The sequence below is a fragment of the Mixophyes fleayi genome, chromosome 4 (genome assembly GCF_038048845.1).
Source record: "Mixophyes fleayi isolate aMixFle1 chromosome 4, aMixFle1.hap1, whole genome shotgun sequence".
Classification (NCBI taxonomy): Eukaryota; Metazoa; Chordata; class Amphibia; order Anura; family Limnodynastidae; genus Mixophyes; species Mixophyes fleayi.
In genome coordinates, this window is record NC_134405.1 from 310,169,889 (window position 1) to 310,186,377 (window position 16,489).

The 16,489-nt window shown below is 40.0% G+C and overlaps 1 protein-coding gene across 2 annotated transcripts in view; it reads right to left on the reverse strand.

Moving 5' to 3' along the window:
- Positions 1-16,489, reverse strand: part of FLT4 (fms related receptor tyrosine kinase 4) — a 162,410-nt gene that overhangs the window by 69,961 nt on the left and 75,960 nt on the right. For both annotated transcript variants that reach the window (XM_075210034.1, XM_075210033.1), the window contains exon 2: positions 2,571-2,667. In XM_075210034.1, coding sequence (XP_075066135.1) covers positions 2,571-2,667 — 97 coding nt within the window. The remainder of the gene's footprint in view (positions 1-2,570; positions 2,668-16,489) is intronic.

A 16,489-nucleotide genomic window follows, 5' to 3' on the forward strand; every position in this document is an offset into this window, starting at 1 on the left:
GAGAGGAAGGTAAGTTAGGCTGCAGCGTTTATTATGGACTGAATAGGAGCAACACGGGTGAGGGGAAGGCCAGTGAGGAGGAGGTTGCTGTAATCCAGGTGGGAGATAATCAGGGAGTGGAAGAGATTTATGTTGGCGTCAGTGAAGAGGAAGGGTCTGATCCAGGCTATATTGCGGAGATGATCATATCTGTCATGATCATATAATATTATATCATCTCATATCAAATCATCACAACTTTGCATGAGCCCCCCAGCACCCCCCAGCACCCCTCCAAACTACACCTCCAAAGGCTTATCTGTGGATGCGTCCATGTCAAATTATTTCATTGCAAAAAAACAGACATATATCCAAATTTAAATGAGCCCCTTTATATATAACAATCTACTTCAACATGTTTATTCATAATGGTGATAGAAACTCCTGGCCGAACCACAACATTGATCTCTATTGTTAATGGGGCGAGGTGAGGGGTGTACATAGCCGAAGATGGCATCTCATGATTGGATATGAGCCGATCATGTGATGTTGACATCAAACATGGGTCTTTCTTATTGGCCAGGTACTTGCCGCTGCTGTTTCCTGAGCCACCGAGCCAATCTCAATAAATATCGAGATTCAGCTGATGTTATCCATCACCTCCATAAAACCTTTTTATACTAAATATGGGCTGAAGTGAACAAAAACACACATAAAAATAAATGGCAAAATAGTCTATAGAGTGTACGTAATTGTAAAGCTATTTCACACAGCCTCTACTATCAGATGTTGAACCACTTGTTTAGAGAGTTATTTAGTTTTGTTTGGAATGATTAGCCTGCCATGGATTCACTTTAGGGGATTTTAGAAAGGTTTGCCAGGTGCTAAGTTGAAGTGAAAATTTATCAAAAATATCCATTAGGCTAAAACTGTTTGCTTCTCTTTCAGATTTGGAATATGTTTAGGGTCGGGTCAACTTTCAAGGTATTTGCTTTATAAAGTAGAACAGCAACAAACTCATTTTCAAAGAAGTTATTCATATAAGTACACAATATTATCACAATGATATCAGTTGGCTGATTAAAAGGAGAAATGGAACAAAAGAGACATAAAAGTATGAGTTGTGTGAAGGACAGAGTGGTTCAAGCTACACTGGGGACATAGAGGACGGGAAACTAAAATATGTCTTTTGAACCACTAGCTCAATGTTGGAAACTTGGAAGAGAATGTGATGGTGCCAGATATACAGTTTCATAAGATAGGCATCTTTAGGATGAAGTCCTATAGATACCACACCCTGAATGACAATATTGTTTAGTGAGAATACTTAGAGATTAGTGACCTGATTCATTAAGGATCTTAAATGAAGAGGATTCTTATTTCAGTCTCCTGGACAAAACCATGTTACATTGCTAGGGGTGCAAATTAGTATTCTGTTTTGCACATAAGTTAAATACTGACTGCTTTTTCATGTAGCACACAAATGCTTGATAGCTTATTTGTACACTGAAATTTAAAGTTGATATTTGTGTGCTACATGAAAAAACAGTCAGTATTTAACTTATGTGCAAAACAGAATACTAATTTGCACCCCTTGCATTGTAACATGGTTTTGTCCAGGAGACTGAAATAAGAATCCTCTTCATTTAAGATCCTTAATGAATCAGGCCCTAGGTTATATGTGTAGGGATGGATCAAATTGTGATCATGAATAACTTTGTAGGTAAAATATACAAAGCAATGGCTAGGATGGTGAGGCGCTAGAAGGACCTATACAATGTAAAATGTAGTAAAAATTGTCATTATAGACTATTTTGACATGCAACCAGCTGTAACACATAGCGATGCTTTAACCATCCCTCCCCAAAAAAAGTTTTAATTGGAGGAAGAGACATGTAAATTAACCCTGAAGTGTCCCTTTTGGCTATATATGCATTAGTGACCATTGTTTCAATATTTAATATAATAGACATAGCCAAATATGTAGAACCATAAATCCAACTCTCATACAGCTGCTCAGATCTTATTAGATCTCATCAGTGCAATATCTGAAACAATAAATTCTACAGACCCATAGAGAGCACGTATGGTGGGATGGGCTAATAGGAGGCAGAATATAGTCTAAGGTGGAAAATCAATGGTCATTTTATAGTTGCCCTGAATGATGGAAGATGCAAATACTGGCAGAGTAGGCAGCAGACAAAATGCATTTGCTGAGGTTAATAAGCCTGTACTGTGATAGGCAACTTTTGGATCTCTAGCTGTAAGTCCAAGTATTATATCCTAGTCACTGGTTGGCAGGGCAAATTATTTATTCTTTTTGCATGCTGGGACAATACTAGCAGCTTTTGTCTGTACCACGACTTGAGCTAGTACACGCTGCCCTTCCAACTCTAAATCTGTCGGCACATTTTAAAATCACTTTCCTTGCAATGCAACCTGGCTTTACCAAGGTAAGAGGTGGGGAGGCGAAAGCAGATCTAAGACTGTCCGAGGCAGAGTTTTTTTTCGAGTATTTCATAATCATGACAGCTTTGAGGTATAACCCAGAGATAAACAACATTTATTCATTTTGACTAATAGACCTTTACCTGCAGGTGATAGTTAGTGTGTCATTCGCGGTGGTCACAAGTTCATCAGCTGTGATGTCGAGAACAGGCGGGGTCATAGAATATCCACGCACCAGGTCTGAACAGTCAAAAGAATAAGAGAAATAACAGTCAAATAAACATATCTTTCAAAACAGGGTTCTTGTTTCACATTTCAAATTAGCTCTGCTAATTAAACATGAAGTCTCTACCATTTAGTCAGAGTAACGAGCCCCCAACTCCCATCTGTGTCAACATATTTAAGAAAGTTAAACAAAGTCCTGTTCATATTTAGGCAGAAATCCTGGGGAATGTTTAATGTCAAAAACCCGCTGTGGCATAGGCCCTAGACGGTATAATTAATGTAGATCCTAAAGCTAATGACTCTTGTTGGAAAAGTTAGTACATGTCCTGTGTTCAATAGACTGGGTGTGGGGGGGCGGCGGGGGGGAATGTGTATTATTCAATTCACCACATCTGATTGCAGTACTTAGTGCAAGAGTAATGTACTAGTCTTCTAATTAAAAGATCCCAGGCATTGTTTTTATTTCTTTCCCAAGTTTTCTTTGAATATGTGTCGTCTCGTGTGATTTTGGCTCACTGAACCAAAGAAAAACTTTCAACACTAGCGCCAGTTGTTTCTCTTGACGAAAAGCAGAAGCACAAGCAAAATTTATGATGCAGTTCCAGTTAGACGTAAAAGGCCAAATGCATTGAAGTATAATGTTCGTCTACACACAACGGAGGCAGCCATATTGAGGGCTGAATATTCAGCCTATCAAATCACTAGCAACTGTATGACCATAGCTCTAGAAGGCAGCAGGGTGGAGAAAACTGCTTCAGTGATCAGTCAATGGGCCTCAGCTAAAAGAAAGAAGGAATCATTAACAGGATGTGCTCCTTTAATGACCCGTTCTGATAAAAGTCAGAACTCATTTTTCTTTCAATCTGCCCCTGTTCAAAATGTGCAAATCTGCATTAAAACCATAGCAGCCAATCACCAACCAGCATTTATCTGGCAAGTGCAAGCAAATGTTTGATTGTATGTGATTAACCCTTCAAAACAGCATACAAAATGCTCAACATTTGTAGTATTGAATATATTTTAGTTTTATTTAACATTTTTAAAAATAAATTCATTCATTCAAACCGATTGCTCCTTCATTTCATTCGTCACTGCTAATTGCTATACAACATATGCAGTGTCTCAACATCTGTTTAATGACTGGTGAATTTATGGACAAGGTTGTAAAGCCTTCACCTAAACTTAGATCACACTTGACTTCTCTTTGGACATCCCCTCATGGTGATCCAGCAGGGGAGCTCCAAGGGACAAGTCCGGTGTGGAATACCAACATACGCCGACAGGAATACACCGAAGGTGTATTCCCCGGCACACTGGTAATACTGACAGCAAACATAATGTGCGGATTGAAAGTGACGTCATCCTTACCTGCCGGCTTCTTCATTCGTTGCCATGGTTTCCGGTCACTGTCTAAAGCTGTCAGTATTACCAGTGTGCCGGGTAAAACACCTTCAGTGTATTGCTGTTGCCGTATCTGGTATCGGCGACATGGGCATCGTAAAAAGGTACCCCACCCAGTTCAACAGAAGCTGGCCCACTTGACAGTAAAGTGGGGTCTGGAAACCTGGCCTATTCTGCCTGGTTGTCGGGAGGAGTTCCTGAGTTTCGGGAGTTTCTGGATATTCGATGAGAGTGGGCAACTATGATTTGGAGAGATTGTGAGTTTACCTGTGAAATGGGTAAAATAAACATTGTTTGGGCACGATCTGCTAAAGAATAGTAGCAAAGGTGTTCTGCAGTTTTATTTACGTATTGGATAGTGTGCCAGATTACAAATTCATTCCACACATTATAAGTAGATTTATGAACTAAGGTATGGGAATGTTGCGGTTTGGCAGATTTCTTTTAATGAAAAGCCTGTATTAAGTATCTCTGCCACACATTGTTTCAGAAATTTGCTATTTGGGATATATATTCAAGCCAGCTGCTTTCTACGCTGTATTTTGCAGTTCTAGATCCACATAATGTAATTCCTGTTCTGCCATCAACTAAAAGTGTACGTAACCAACACATCATTTTTGTTACCAAAAATCTGACACACGTGAAATTAAAGAACTTGCCACTGACTGGTTAATGGTGGCACAGGAGACTAGTGCCAAAAAATGTGACATCATTTTATGGCTTTGTATAAAAATCTCCTAATTAATGACTCAGATTACATGCAAATTGCTTGGCAATGACAATTGTGAAGTTAATGAAGATTAATGAGGTTTTAAATATCGGTCCATTCACCTCCTGTTGTTTATGTTCCATGATCTGTAGCAATGTGAAATAGATATCTTACAAATGAAAAAGTACAGTGAGAAATAACAGGGCCCCATGCTGTGCCGACTACATATATATATATATATATATATTTTTCACCATCAAGATAATTTCTGAGTTGCCAGCCCTATGGAATGGCGTTACGTTAGGACTAAGGATGTGCAAAACTGCTCAGCAGAATATTCGCCTCATTCTGCAAAAAGGTGCTACATTTGCATGTTTCCCCAGGTGAAATGTGGTTCAAAAGGTGTTTGTTCTGCATGTCCCTTATTATGTACTAACGACATTACAGACTTCAATGGATTGATACAGTCATTGTCCTAGCTCTATTTTATAGACTGAAATGTCAGCAAAAGACAGAAATTACAAATATGGTGTAAAATGGGCAATCCACGGAATGGCAACATAAAAGTGGGCCCCAAAAAAGTAGCGCCAGAGCTGCACACATCCAGTTCCTTCACGGAATTCGATTTGTCTGAAATTCTACCGCAACTTCACTCGAATATAGTTAGGACAGGACCAGGACTAATAACAAGTAAACAGCCAATGACTGTTGAAGCTTATCAATACACCTACGAATCAGTCAACCATTTCAAATGCCCAAGCTAACACAGGTGGTCCTGTTTATACAGAATAGGCCACTAAGTCAATTGTCTTTGTGGCCATTGTCCCAGTCATTCCTACAAATTGCTGTCACTGCCTTGAAGCATTTTTGGGGGCACTATCACATATTCAATGCTGGACCTACACAGTCCAGCTCTGTTGGACCTACACAGCCCAGCTCTGTTGGACCTACACAGCCCAGCTCTGTTGGACCTACACAGCCCAGCTCTGTTGGACCTACACAGCCGGGCTCTGTTGGACCTACACAGCCGAGCTCTATTGGACATACACAGCCCAGCTCTGTTGGACCTACGCAGCCCAGCTCTGTTGGACCTACACAGCCCAGCTTTGATGGACCTACACAGCCAGCTTTGATGGACCTACACAGCTGAGCTCTGTTGGACCTACACAGCTCAGCTCTGTTGGACCTACCCAGCCGAGCTCTGTTGGACCTACACAGTCGAGTTCTGTTGGACCTACACAGCCGAGCTCTATTGGACCTACACAGCCGAGCTTTGATGGACCTACACAGCCGAGCTTTGACGGACCTACACAGCCCAGCTCCGATGGACCTACACAGCCCAGCTCTGATGGACAGATACAGCCCAGCTGTGTTGGACATACACAGCCCAGCTCCATTGGACCATACACAGCTCAGCTCTGATGGACCTACACAGTCCAGCCCTGGTGGAAATACACAGCCCAGCTCCGTTGGAGCATACACAGCTCAGCTCCAATGGACCTACACAGTCCAGCCCTGTGGAACTACACAGCCCAGCTCTGTTGGACCTACACAGCCCAGCTCTGTTGGACATACACAGCCTAGCTCTGTTGGACATATACAGCCCAGCTCTGTTGCACCTACAAAGCCCAGCTCTGTTGGACTAACACAGTCCAGCTCTATTGGACTTACACAGCCCAGCTCTGTTGGACCTACACAGCCTAGCTCTGTTGGACATATACAGTCCAGCTCTGTTGTACTTACACAGCCCAGCTCTGTTGGACCTACACAGTCCAGCTCTGTTGTACTTACACAGCCCAGCTCTGTTGGAACTACACAGCCCAGCTCTGTTGGACATATATAGCCCAGCTGTGTTGGACATATACAGCCCAGCTCTGTTGGACCTACACAGTCCAGCTCTGTTGGACCTACACAGTCCAGCCCTTTTGGACATATACAGCCCAGCTCTGTTGGACCGATGGACCTACACAGCCCAGCTCCGATGGACCTACACAGTCTAGCTCTGTTGGACCCACACAGCCCAGCTCTGTTGCGCCTTATCCACACAACTCAATGTTGGAGGAGAGTGTCCTGACAAACCTATACTAAAGAATGCCTTTCAGATTTAAACAATCACCTGGTACACACAAGTATAAATATACCATTTAAGTCATGTTGATAGGCTCATTTTAAAATGCAAGTTAATCCCTAAAATAATTGGTGAAAATCCTCTGAAATGATCACATACAGTTAGAAAAAGTACTAGAACTGAATCTGATCCAGAGAGTCCCTCAAAAACTACAGGCCCTGGGCAAATTGCATCTCTGCATTGTCCTAATACTAGTTCTACTCCTTGCTATCCAGAACCCTACAGAATATGTAGCACTTTAATTATAATTCTCGCTGAGATGAAAAGCTTATTAGGGAGTGAGCATGAAAACATTTAAACATATAAAAACTCATTTGAAAAGACGTCCTTAATAGACATATATTTCTCTGAAATATATCTGTTAGTTTTACTGATTGTAGTCACAGTATAGCTTTAGTAAAGCTTCATACTATAACCTTTTATAACTTTACACTGTCAAAAAGACAACGGTGAGATGTTATCGGTTGCTGCAGCGCTGAGATCAAACTACAGCTTGAAGTTTGTAAATGTGACACATTAAAAGGATTTAATAGTAAACGTGAGCAATTGAAGTATAAATATAAACACTTAGTTTTAATTGCTTTCGTTCTTGTTCACTAATAACCGTTTAGTATTCCTCACTACTGTAAATGTTTGATACACCTAACGCCATTATTAGGGGTTACATTTGCACACTGAATTGGGAATTAATACAATTCTCCTAATCGTATACCACAGAAATGTTCACTGTCATCATGAAAATATTTCACATTCTTCGGGAAACCACTTGCAATACAAACCATACATTGTTACTTTTGAAGGGAATGCCTGTGGCCACCTAGTTAGATTAAATTTCCCCATCTTAATAGTTAGATATCTAAATCACCTTTTTTAAAGAAAGTGCAGAAAAAAATGGACTTCCTTTTTAATTAGTTTCTCCCACCCTAACCACCATCATAAATGATGTACTCCTACCTTCCTTGTTGTGAGGGGCTTTAACGAGAGTCTCTTCTGTGGAAACACTGTTACCCTTTAGTAAGAAGGGGCCTGATTCATTAAGGATCTTAACTTAAGAAACTTCTTATTTCAGTCTTCTGGACAAAACCATGTTACAATGCAAGGGGTGCAAATTAGTATTCTGTTTTGCACACAAGTTAAATACTGCCTGTTTTTTCATGTAGCACACAAATATCAACTTTAAATTTCAGTGTACAAATAAGCTATCAAGTATTTGTGTGCTACATGAAAAAACAGTCAGTATTTAACTTATGTGCAAAACAGAATACTAAGTTGCACCCCTTGCATTGTAACATGGTTTTGTCCAGAAGACTTAAATAAGAAGTTTCTTAAGTTAAGATCCCTAATGAATCAGGCCCAAGGAGCCAATCTTGTACTAGTCAGCTAACCATGTAAGTGCATGCTCCACTGACCAGCTGGGAAATGTCGTTATTCACAAAGGGTTGGCAGGGGCCAATCACTAAGCTACAGAATTTCTCTTTGTAGTGTGTGACCATCATGTTAACACTCTCATCAAAGCTCCCCTCTTTCCCTTTCTGTATAAAAACTAGACGAGGGGTAGGCTTTTCAACCGGTGGACAGCTGAACATATACTTGAACGATAGCACACCTTGCTGCACTCATTCTATTATGGAATCAGAAGGGTTTGTGGCATTTCAACCTGATCAGCCAATAAGGCACTTGGTCGCTGACTAAAAAGGTGAAGCTCCCTCTTACTATGGGGTACAGAATTTCATTAAGAGAGCTTGAACGATTAGAATAATAAATAATGGTTTTGAGCATACTGCATGTAGGGAATTCATGCTAACTTTTGACAGATCTAGGTGATAACTTGATAGTTATACTATAATTGCGAATGAACATTCTTTGCTATGTTGCCATTCACCACAATAAACTCTGCTCCATCTATAGATCGGGGAACCTAAGGAGTTACAGGAAACATCTACAATGCTGAAAAACACACTACAACACAGCAACCAACCAAGAATTAGCTTCTAACTAGAAATTAATGAAATTGTTGCAAAATTTTGAGCAAAGTGAGTTTCACAGTGGAACAGGCTGTTTCGCAGAGGTGTGACATTCCAGTGATACAAACTTCCAGTTCTGACTTTGCTTCAGTCTTCCCGGGAAAGCAATGTTTGTCTAATTTATAGCCTATAACTAGAGCTGGGAGTGGCGTTCAATTCATTCCAATGTGTAGGGTGATTGGGGTAGTACTGTGAACGCTTAAGGCTAAATTACACTGGTAAAATGTGTGAAATTTCACTGCCAATGCAAAATGAGGCGCATATTTTGGAAACCTGTTTTTAAAATCATTCATCTCCACTTGTTTAAATGAAGCCCTAAGCTGAGGGCAATTAAAATTTCGTGTTATACTTCATCAGGACTGACATTAGGGGTTAAACAATTTGTGGCAGCCAGCCTATCACTCCTGGGGGAGTGGTTTTCCAAGAGGGCATAAATTAGCTTGGAGCTGTGGGCTGGCTCTCTCTTAGTCCTGGATGTCAGATACCTCCCTCCCGCCCGGCATAAGCTGGTTATACTAAAGTGTAAGTCCTTGTCTTATGGCAAGGCGCAGTGGGTAGGAGAGCAACGCAGTCAGCGACTAATCGAAGGTACTACCGTTTAATTGGCCGCACGTCACTGCCCCTTTTGCAGTAACCTGACTCTTGGCCTCTGGGGCGGAGGATATCCTGTCGTATGCGACAATGTGAGTCCAGAAGAGGGCAGTCACGATGACGCCAAGTTTAGTACCGACCAATCGTAAAGACTTGGGATCCGTAAAGTCTTGGGACAGCGGTATTGAGTTTCACCTTACGCTGTATTGGTTTAAAGTTTAGTTGTTAGCTGACTGCTTCGCTCTCGTCACCATTCAGAGTTTTAAAATAAAATTCTTCCACTAAATAAATACGCCCTTTTTTGCCAAACTTATATCTGGTGTCCGTGTCGTTATTTTAGATAAGAAGGTATTAAGTGTTCAATCATTAAGGTACAAGTGCAGTGATAAAAGGTATTAACACTGAGCATTTTATAACCTGTCTAGGCCGTGTTAAATGTCTAATAATCAACTATGGTTTAATTGAATTTTGCACATTTATTCAATGTTAGTTAGTAGCCGCCGGTGTCAGCTTGATTTCCTTCTGAACCAGTATGACAAGTGCATTGAGGTGTAAACAAGCAGAGGTTTTCTTTCATTTTCCGCATTAACCTTTGGTTGTCTCTTGATTAACAATGACTGACATGTGGCCTGTGAATAGTTAGTGTGTTCTTTTTACATCTGGCCTTTACAGTAGACGTGTTGAAAACAATCCCAATTCCATTATACCCAAATAAACTATAATTTTCTTTCTAACACCAGGAGGGAGGGGGTGCATTGCAATTAAAATCCCTTTCCAAGACCACGTTAAGCCACTTTAATTTTTTCGTCTACATGCGTGAACTTTAAGGTGAAATATAAAATGCTTTTCCTTGGTCAGTTCTGTCTTTTTATTGTACCCTCCCTGTTGCCCAGTATACCTTATTTTGTTTTATTTTTAAAACGGATAAAACTATCGATAACTGTTCTATGTTTGGAAATCTGCATAGTATCACTTCTCTTGTCCTATACCATGCATACAATTCTTAGTATTTGTTTTTTGCTACATGCTGCACAAGTCAAAGAAGAATTCCAGCCCCAAGTAACAATAAATTAAGTTTCAATCAATCACAATTATAAAACAAATAAATCTCTCACAGTTCAGTTTGCCAAATAACTCAATTCTCCTGGCAAAAGGTTTGTACGTTGGCAAATTGTTTCACTGATGCCTTTATAAAGCTGTGATTTGTGCAAAAAGTATCCTGAATTATAATCTCAATTCAATACCCTGGTGGTTAATCTTAAAACACTGATTGTGCAGTAATTCACATTGCTGGAGGCTCGAGCCATACAGCTCTATGGAAGAGAACTAGGGGCCTGATTCATTAAGGATCTTAACTTCAGAAACTTCTTATTTCAGTCTCCTGGACAAAACCATGTTACAATGCAAGGGGTGCAAATTAGTATTCTGTTTTGCACATAAGTTAAATACTGACTATTTTTTCATGTAGCACACAAATACTTGATAGCTGATTTGTACACTTAAATTTAAAGTTGATATTTGTGTGCTACATGAAAAAACAGTCAGTATTTAACTTATGTGCAAAACAGAATACTAATTTGCACCCCTTGCATTGTTACATGGTTTTGTCCAGGAGACTGAAATAAGAAGTTTCTGATGTCAAGGTCCTTAATGAATCAGGCCCTAGATGAATAGTAATACTGAGCCGACCTTAGCAGGGCGTCTGGGTGGAATGCTATTTGTTAGATGGCATTCAGGTTATATGTAGAAGACAGTCCCTTAATTGAGATATCTATACAAAACATTGATGAGCTATTAAAAGCAAAGAAATTATTTCTGCACATTTATTATTTATTGATCCCATAATAAATGCTGTATCTTTAGAAAAAGACACATTTTAACATTTTTGCCATAATCAGATTAAATGAGAATACCTTTTTTTTTTTAAGTTTTAGAATATCAGAGTGAATTTTTTATTGTTTGTTTTGTGATAGTTATGGCTTCCTTTTGCTGGTATTTTTAAATAAATAATTGTCTGCTTTTTAGGATTATATAGATTAAATTAAACAAATATAGTACACTAAAATTATCTACTTTTCCATAATTCTGCACATAATAATTTTAAGGAATTAGTGCATTCACACATCATCATCAACATTTATTTATATAGCGCCGGCAAACTCCGTAGCGCTTTACAATTAGGACAAACACAGTAATAAAACAATACTGGGTAATACAGACAGACAGATAGGTAAGAGGGCTCTGCTCACAAGCTTACAATCTATAGGGCAACGGGCACATCATGGTGGCTTAGTGGTTAGCACTTCTACCTCACAGCACAGTGGGGTCATGAGTTCGATTCCCACCTATGGACTTATATATGTGGAGTTTTTGTGTTCTCCCCGTGTTTGCGTTGGTTTCCTCCAGGTGCTCCGGTTTCCTCCCACACTCCAAAAACATACTGGTAGGTTAATTGGCTGCTATTAAATTGCCCTTTGTATCTCTCGGTCTGTGTGTGTGTTAGGGGATTAAGATTTTAAGCTCCAATGGGGCAGGGACTGATGAGTTTTCTGTACAGAGCTGCAGAATTAGTGGCGCTATATAAATAAATAGATGAAGACACATGAGGTCAGGTTCCACACATTGCATTTTGGTCCAGCCAAAATGCAGAGTTAAAGAGCGCCCAGCCAGCCATATGATCCACATATATTCTAAAATGTTACCTTTTTTAAAAAAAATTGTTTTGTTTCTGCAAATAGGCCACAATAGACCATTCGAAACACAGTAAATATATTTTGCAGTTATATCACAGTTATATCACCTGTTTGTTTGCTGTAAAGGGATCTAACATATCTGCTTAGAGTTAAAACAACCTCTTTTTTCACTGCTGAGAGCTTGTTTGAGTCTTCTTAGACCCAATAACTCAATACCAGAGAACCTGGGGCCTGATTCATTAAGGATCTCAAATGAAGAGGATACTCATTTCAGTCTCCTGGACAAAACCATGTTACAATGGAAGGGGTGCAAATAAGTGTTCTGTTTTACACATAAGTTAAATACTGCCTGTTTTTTCATGTAACACACAAATACTTGATAGCTTATTTGTACACTGAAATTTAAAGTTGATATTTGTGTGTTACATGAAAAAACAGTCAGTAGTTAACTTATGTGTAAAACAGAACACTTATTTGCACCCCTTCCATTGTAACATGGTTTTGTCCAGGAGACTGAAATGAGAATCCTCTTCATTTAAGAACCTTAATGAATCAGGCCCCTGGTGATCATGTTTACCAGGAGTCCTCAGAGGCAGGATGTGAAAGTATCACACTCTGCATGTAGTTCACAAAGTAGTGCGGCACTGAACATGATGTGCAGGAACCATTGCCATGGGGGCTAGGAATAGAGCACAGAACCAGCTATAGCAATAACACTGCTTGCAATCCACAAGGGCTTCATTTCATTATGAGCTGTCATGCTGTTTACAGGTGCTAACGTTTAATATTATCCATACAGAGTTAAATACCGTCAAAAGTGGCTAAGAAATCAAATACCAAATATTATATCTGTTTTTACTGTGGTGGCAGCCATTCAATGAGCTGAAAATATATTTATTTTTTGCCTTTGGTGTTTTGGTGAAATTGGGGATTTTTGGTGAAGGGTTAGCTTAGGTAGATAGATATTAAAATTATAAGGAATAGTTGGAACATAGCAATGTATTCTAGAATTTAGTAAGCTTAGAATCTTCATGTTTTTAGTACAAAGACATACAGTATTGGTAAAGCTCTGGAAAGAGCCATCGCTGGGCCCCAGACCAAATTTTTTTAGGGCCCTCCCGAGGCCCCTGCACAGCTCTTCTGAGCATCTGCAGTGCACTAAGTATTTTCTGAAGAGCAGAGTGGGGTCTCAGAGTTGTCGGGCCGTGTTTCTCTAGTATGCGATCATGTCATTGGTTATGTACATTCCCTGTAATAGAGAGGGAATACAGACTGTAAGCTCCCATGGGGCAGGGACTGATGTGAGCGAGTTCTCTGTACAGCGCTGCGGAATTAGTGGTGCTATATAAATAGCTGATGATGATGATGGTGATAGAGAGAACAATCAATTTGCACTGCTGCACAGAATTACTTTCTCCACTGACATAGAGAGCTAACATGCATTAATAAGTCCACCAAGCACAACCCAGGGATGAGCAGATAATTAATATTGAAATAATAAGTCAAAAATAAATATGAAAAATAAGTCAAAGGATCTAAGGATCAAGCTTGAGAGAGACAAATAAGAAGAGGCTGCATTCTTGTGCATGTTCCATAAGCATTAAGTATCCAAGATCCTTATTATCCCATTCCCAACTCAAGCAATGCTAACGACTATTTGCAAAAGGTGACCTTGGAGGACAAGGAGAAATATGTGCCCTGTGGATACAAAGCGAAATGAAAGCATTTTTAGTGAAATCCCTCTCCAATGTAATAACATTTATTAAAGCAAAATATTTGCAGATCGTCGGGTGCAAGTTGGTTAGAAGACAAATATTCAGCATACCCCCCCTCACTGTCTATGAGGGATGCTGCATACAACTAAGGGTTATCCAAAGGTAACCCAACATGTGACAGAATGGTGACCTATCTGAAGAAGTAGTTCATGTTTTGCCACTGCAACGCAGTAAGAAATGTACATTGTATACACTGCAGTATTAAAGGGCATTTCTACAGCTGCAAAATAATCAGGGTGGAATCTGAATTTGCCTTGGTGAAATAGCATACTTACCTTTGAACTCTATTTAAAAAATGGAAACGCTTTTAGTGAAAGTGAAGATCTTTTGGCAGTGGTCCCCAGACTTCATTTCTTAACTTACATAGCAAAAGGTAATAATAATAATAGTCATCAGCTATTTATATAGCACCACTAATTCTGCAGCGCTGTACAGAGCACTCACCCACATCAGTCCCTGCCCCATTGCAGCTTACAGTCTAAATACCCGAACATATACACACAGACAGACTAGGGTCAATTTGATAGCAGCCAATTAACTTACCAGTATGTTTTTGGAGTGTGGGAGGAAACCCGGAGGAAGAAGAACATACAAACTCCACACAGTTAAAGCCATGGTCAGGAATTGAACTCATGACTCTAACACTGTGAGGCAGAATTGCTAACCACTAAGCCACCATGCTATAATGCAGTCACTATAACAACAGTTTACTGAATTTCTTAATGTTTCTTAAACTCATACCTTAACAACAGTGTCTAGCCTTGTAACTGAAAGTCATTTACATCACCTATGTTTACCTGTGCCTCCGTTTTGCAATAGGGGCATAAACATCTGCCATCTCTTTGACATAGGTATACGCTCGCAGGTAAAAAATAGTTGGTTTTTTTTATACTTCTTTTATCCTAAAAAATGAAGGAACCAGTCAATATGAAAATAACGGCACGTCAGTCGTAGCCCTGTGTAAACAGTTGAGTGTGACATAATACAGCACATTCCAAACCGCAGTTCTCTGGATATATAAAGAATGTTTTCTTTATTAAGCTCTACGGAGAAAAATGTTGAAACTTTAGAGTGGCTTATGCAGATACCAGAGGATGTGTGATAAAATCTGCAACCTGCTACGTCTGAAGCTTGGACCCCGGGAACGTCAAAATGTCTAATAAGCCATTTTAACCCTTCTGCTCTGCACTTTGTAGATGATGAAAGCGGCAGATACTGGATGCTTGCCCGACAGCAAAACCCTTAGGGGCTATTAAGTCATTCTAGATGAAAAATCATTAGCAGAATCAGAAGATTATATAGACATAAAGAACAATAAATGCTTTATCCAGTTGATTGTGACTCGTGCTGAAATTTTGATCCATTCATTCCCAGAGCGCAAAGAAAATTTCATGCGTGTGCAAAACACCTCTCTCTTTCTTTAGAAATGTACATTATATACTGACGGAGACAGACTTGTTGAGTTGCATGTCGGCCTTCTCTGGAGTGTGAGGTAATGAGGAACTGACTGCTAGGCGTGTTACCAGACACGTATATATAATTCATGCCGGATTAAATGGAGCAGTTTAGTTTCAAACCAGGTACAATTTCAACTATGAGCAATTTTCGGAAAGTAGCTAAACTCTAAATTGCTAAGCTAAAATAAAACCGTTCAGTAGTTGGGTGCTACATGCAAAAGTCAGCCAGTATTTCCATGAAAGAAAAGCATTTGCAACCCTTCTAAAGCAACATGGTTTGCCCAGGTGCAACTTTGCATCCTTTACTTGGATTTCATCATCATCATCATCATCATCATCATTTATTTATATAGCGCCACTAATTCCCCAGCGCTGTACAGAGAACTCACTCACATCATTCCCTGGGGCTTACAGTCTAAATTCCCTAACACATACACACATACACACACACAGACAGGGTCAATTAGTGAGCAGCCAATTTAATTACCAGTATGTTTTTGGAGTGTGGGAGGAAACCGGAGCACCCGGAAGAAACCCACGCTAACACGGGGAGAACATACAAACTCCTCACAGATAAGGCCATGGTCAGGAATTGAACTCATGAACCCACTGCTGTAAGGCAGAAGTGCTAACCACTGACCCACAGTGCTGCCAGATAGATTTGCTGCTAGCTCTTAATGCCCTTAATGCGTTTGTCTCTCCTGCATTCAGATCTGGCAAGTTACACGGTTCTATCTTGCTGCACACAGGAACTGTGTCACACGGTTAGCCAGCGAGCCAGGGTCACGACATGGCTAGCTCTACAAACCGGGAAAAAGTATTGGGCTAACTAGGAAGTAATCTTAGCTCTACGACAATTGCCCTACTGTACCCCGGCCCTCCCTTGTTTTGCAATCATGTAGTTTAATTACAATAAAGCGTTTTTTTGCCATCAGTAGGACCAGTTGGCGATGAGTGAATTTACGATGTTACAGGAACTGAAAGGGAGAGGATAACAGGTCAACAGTGTTAAAGTTGGTTCCGCCGGAAAGATTCCTGCAGGTGTGTCCTGTTCCCGCT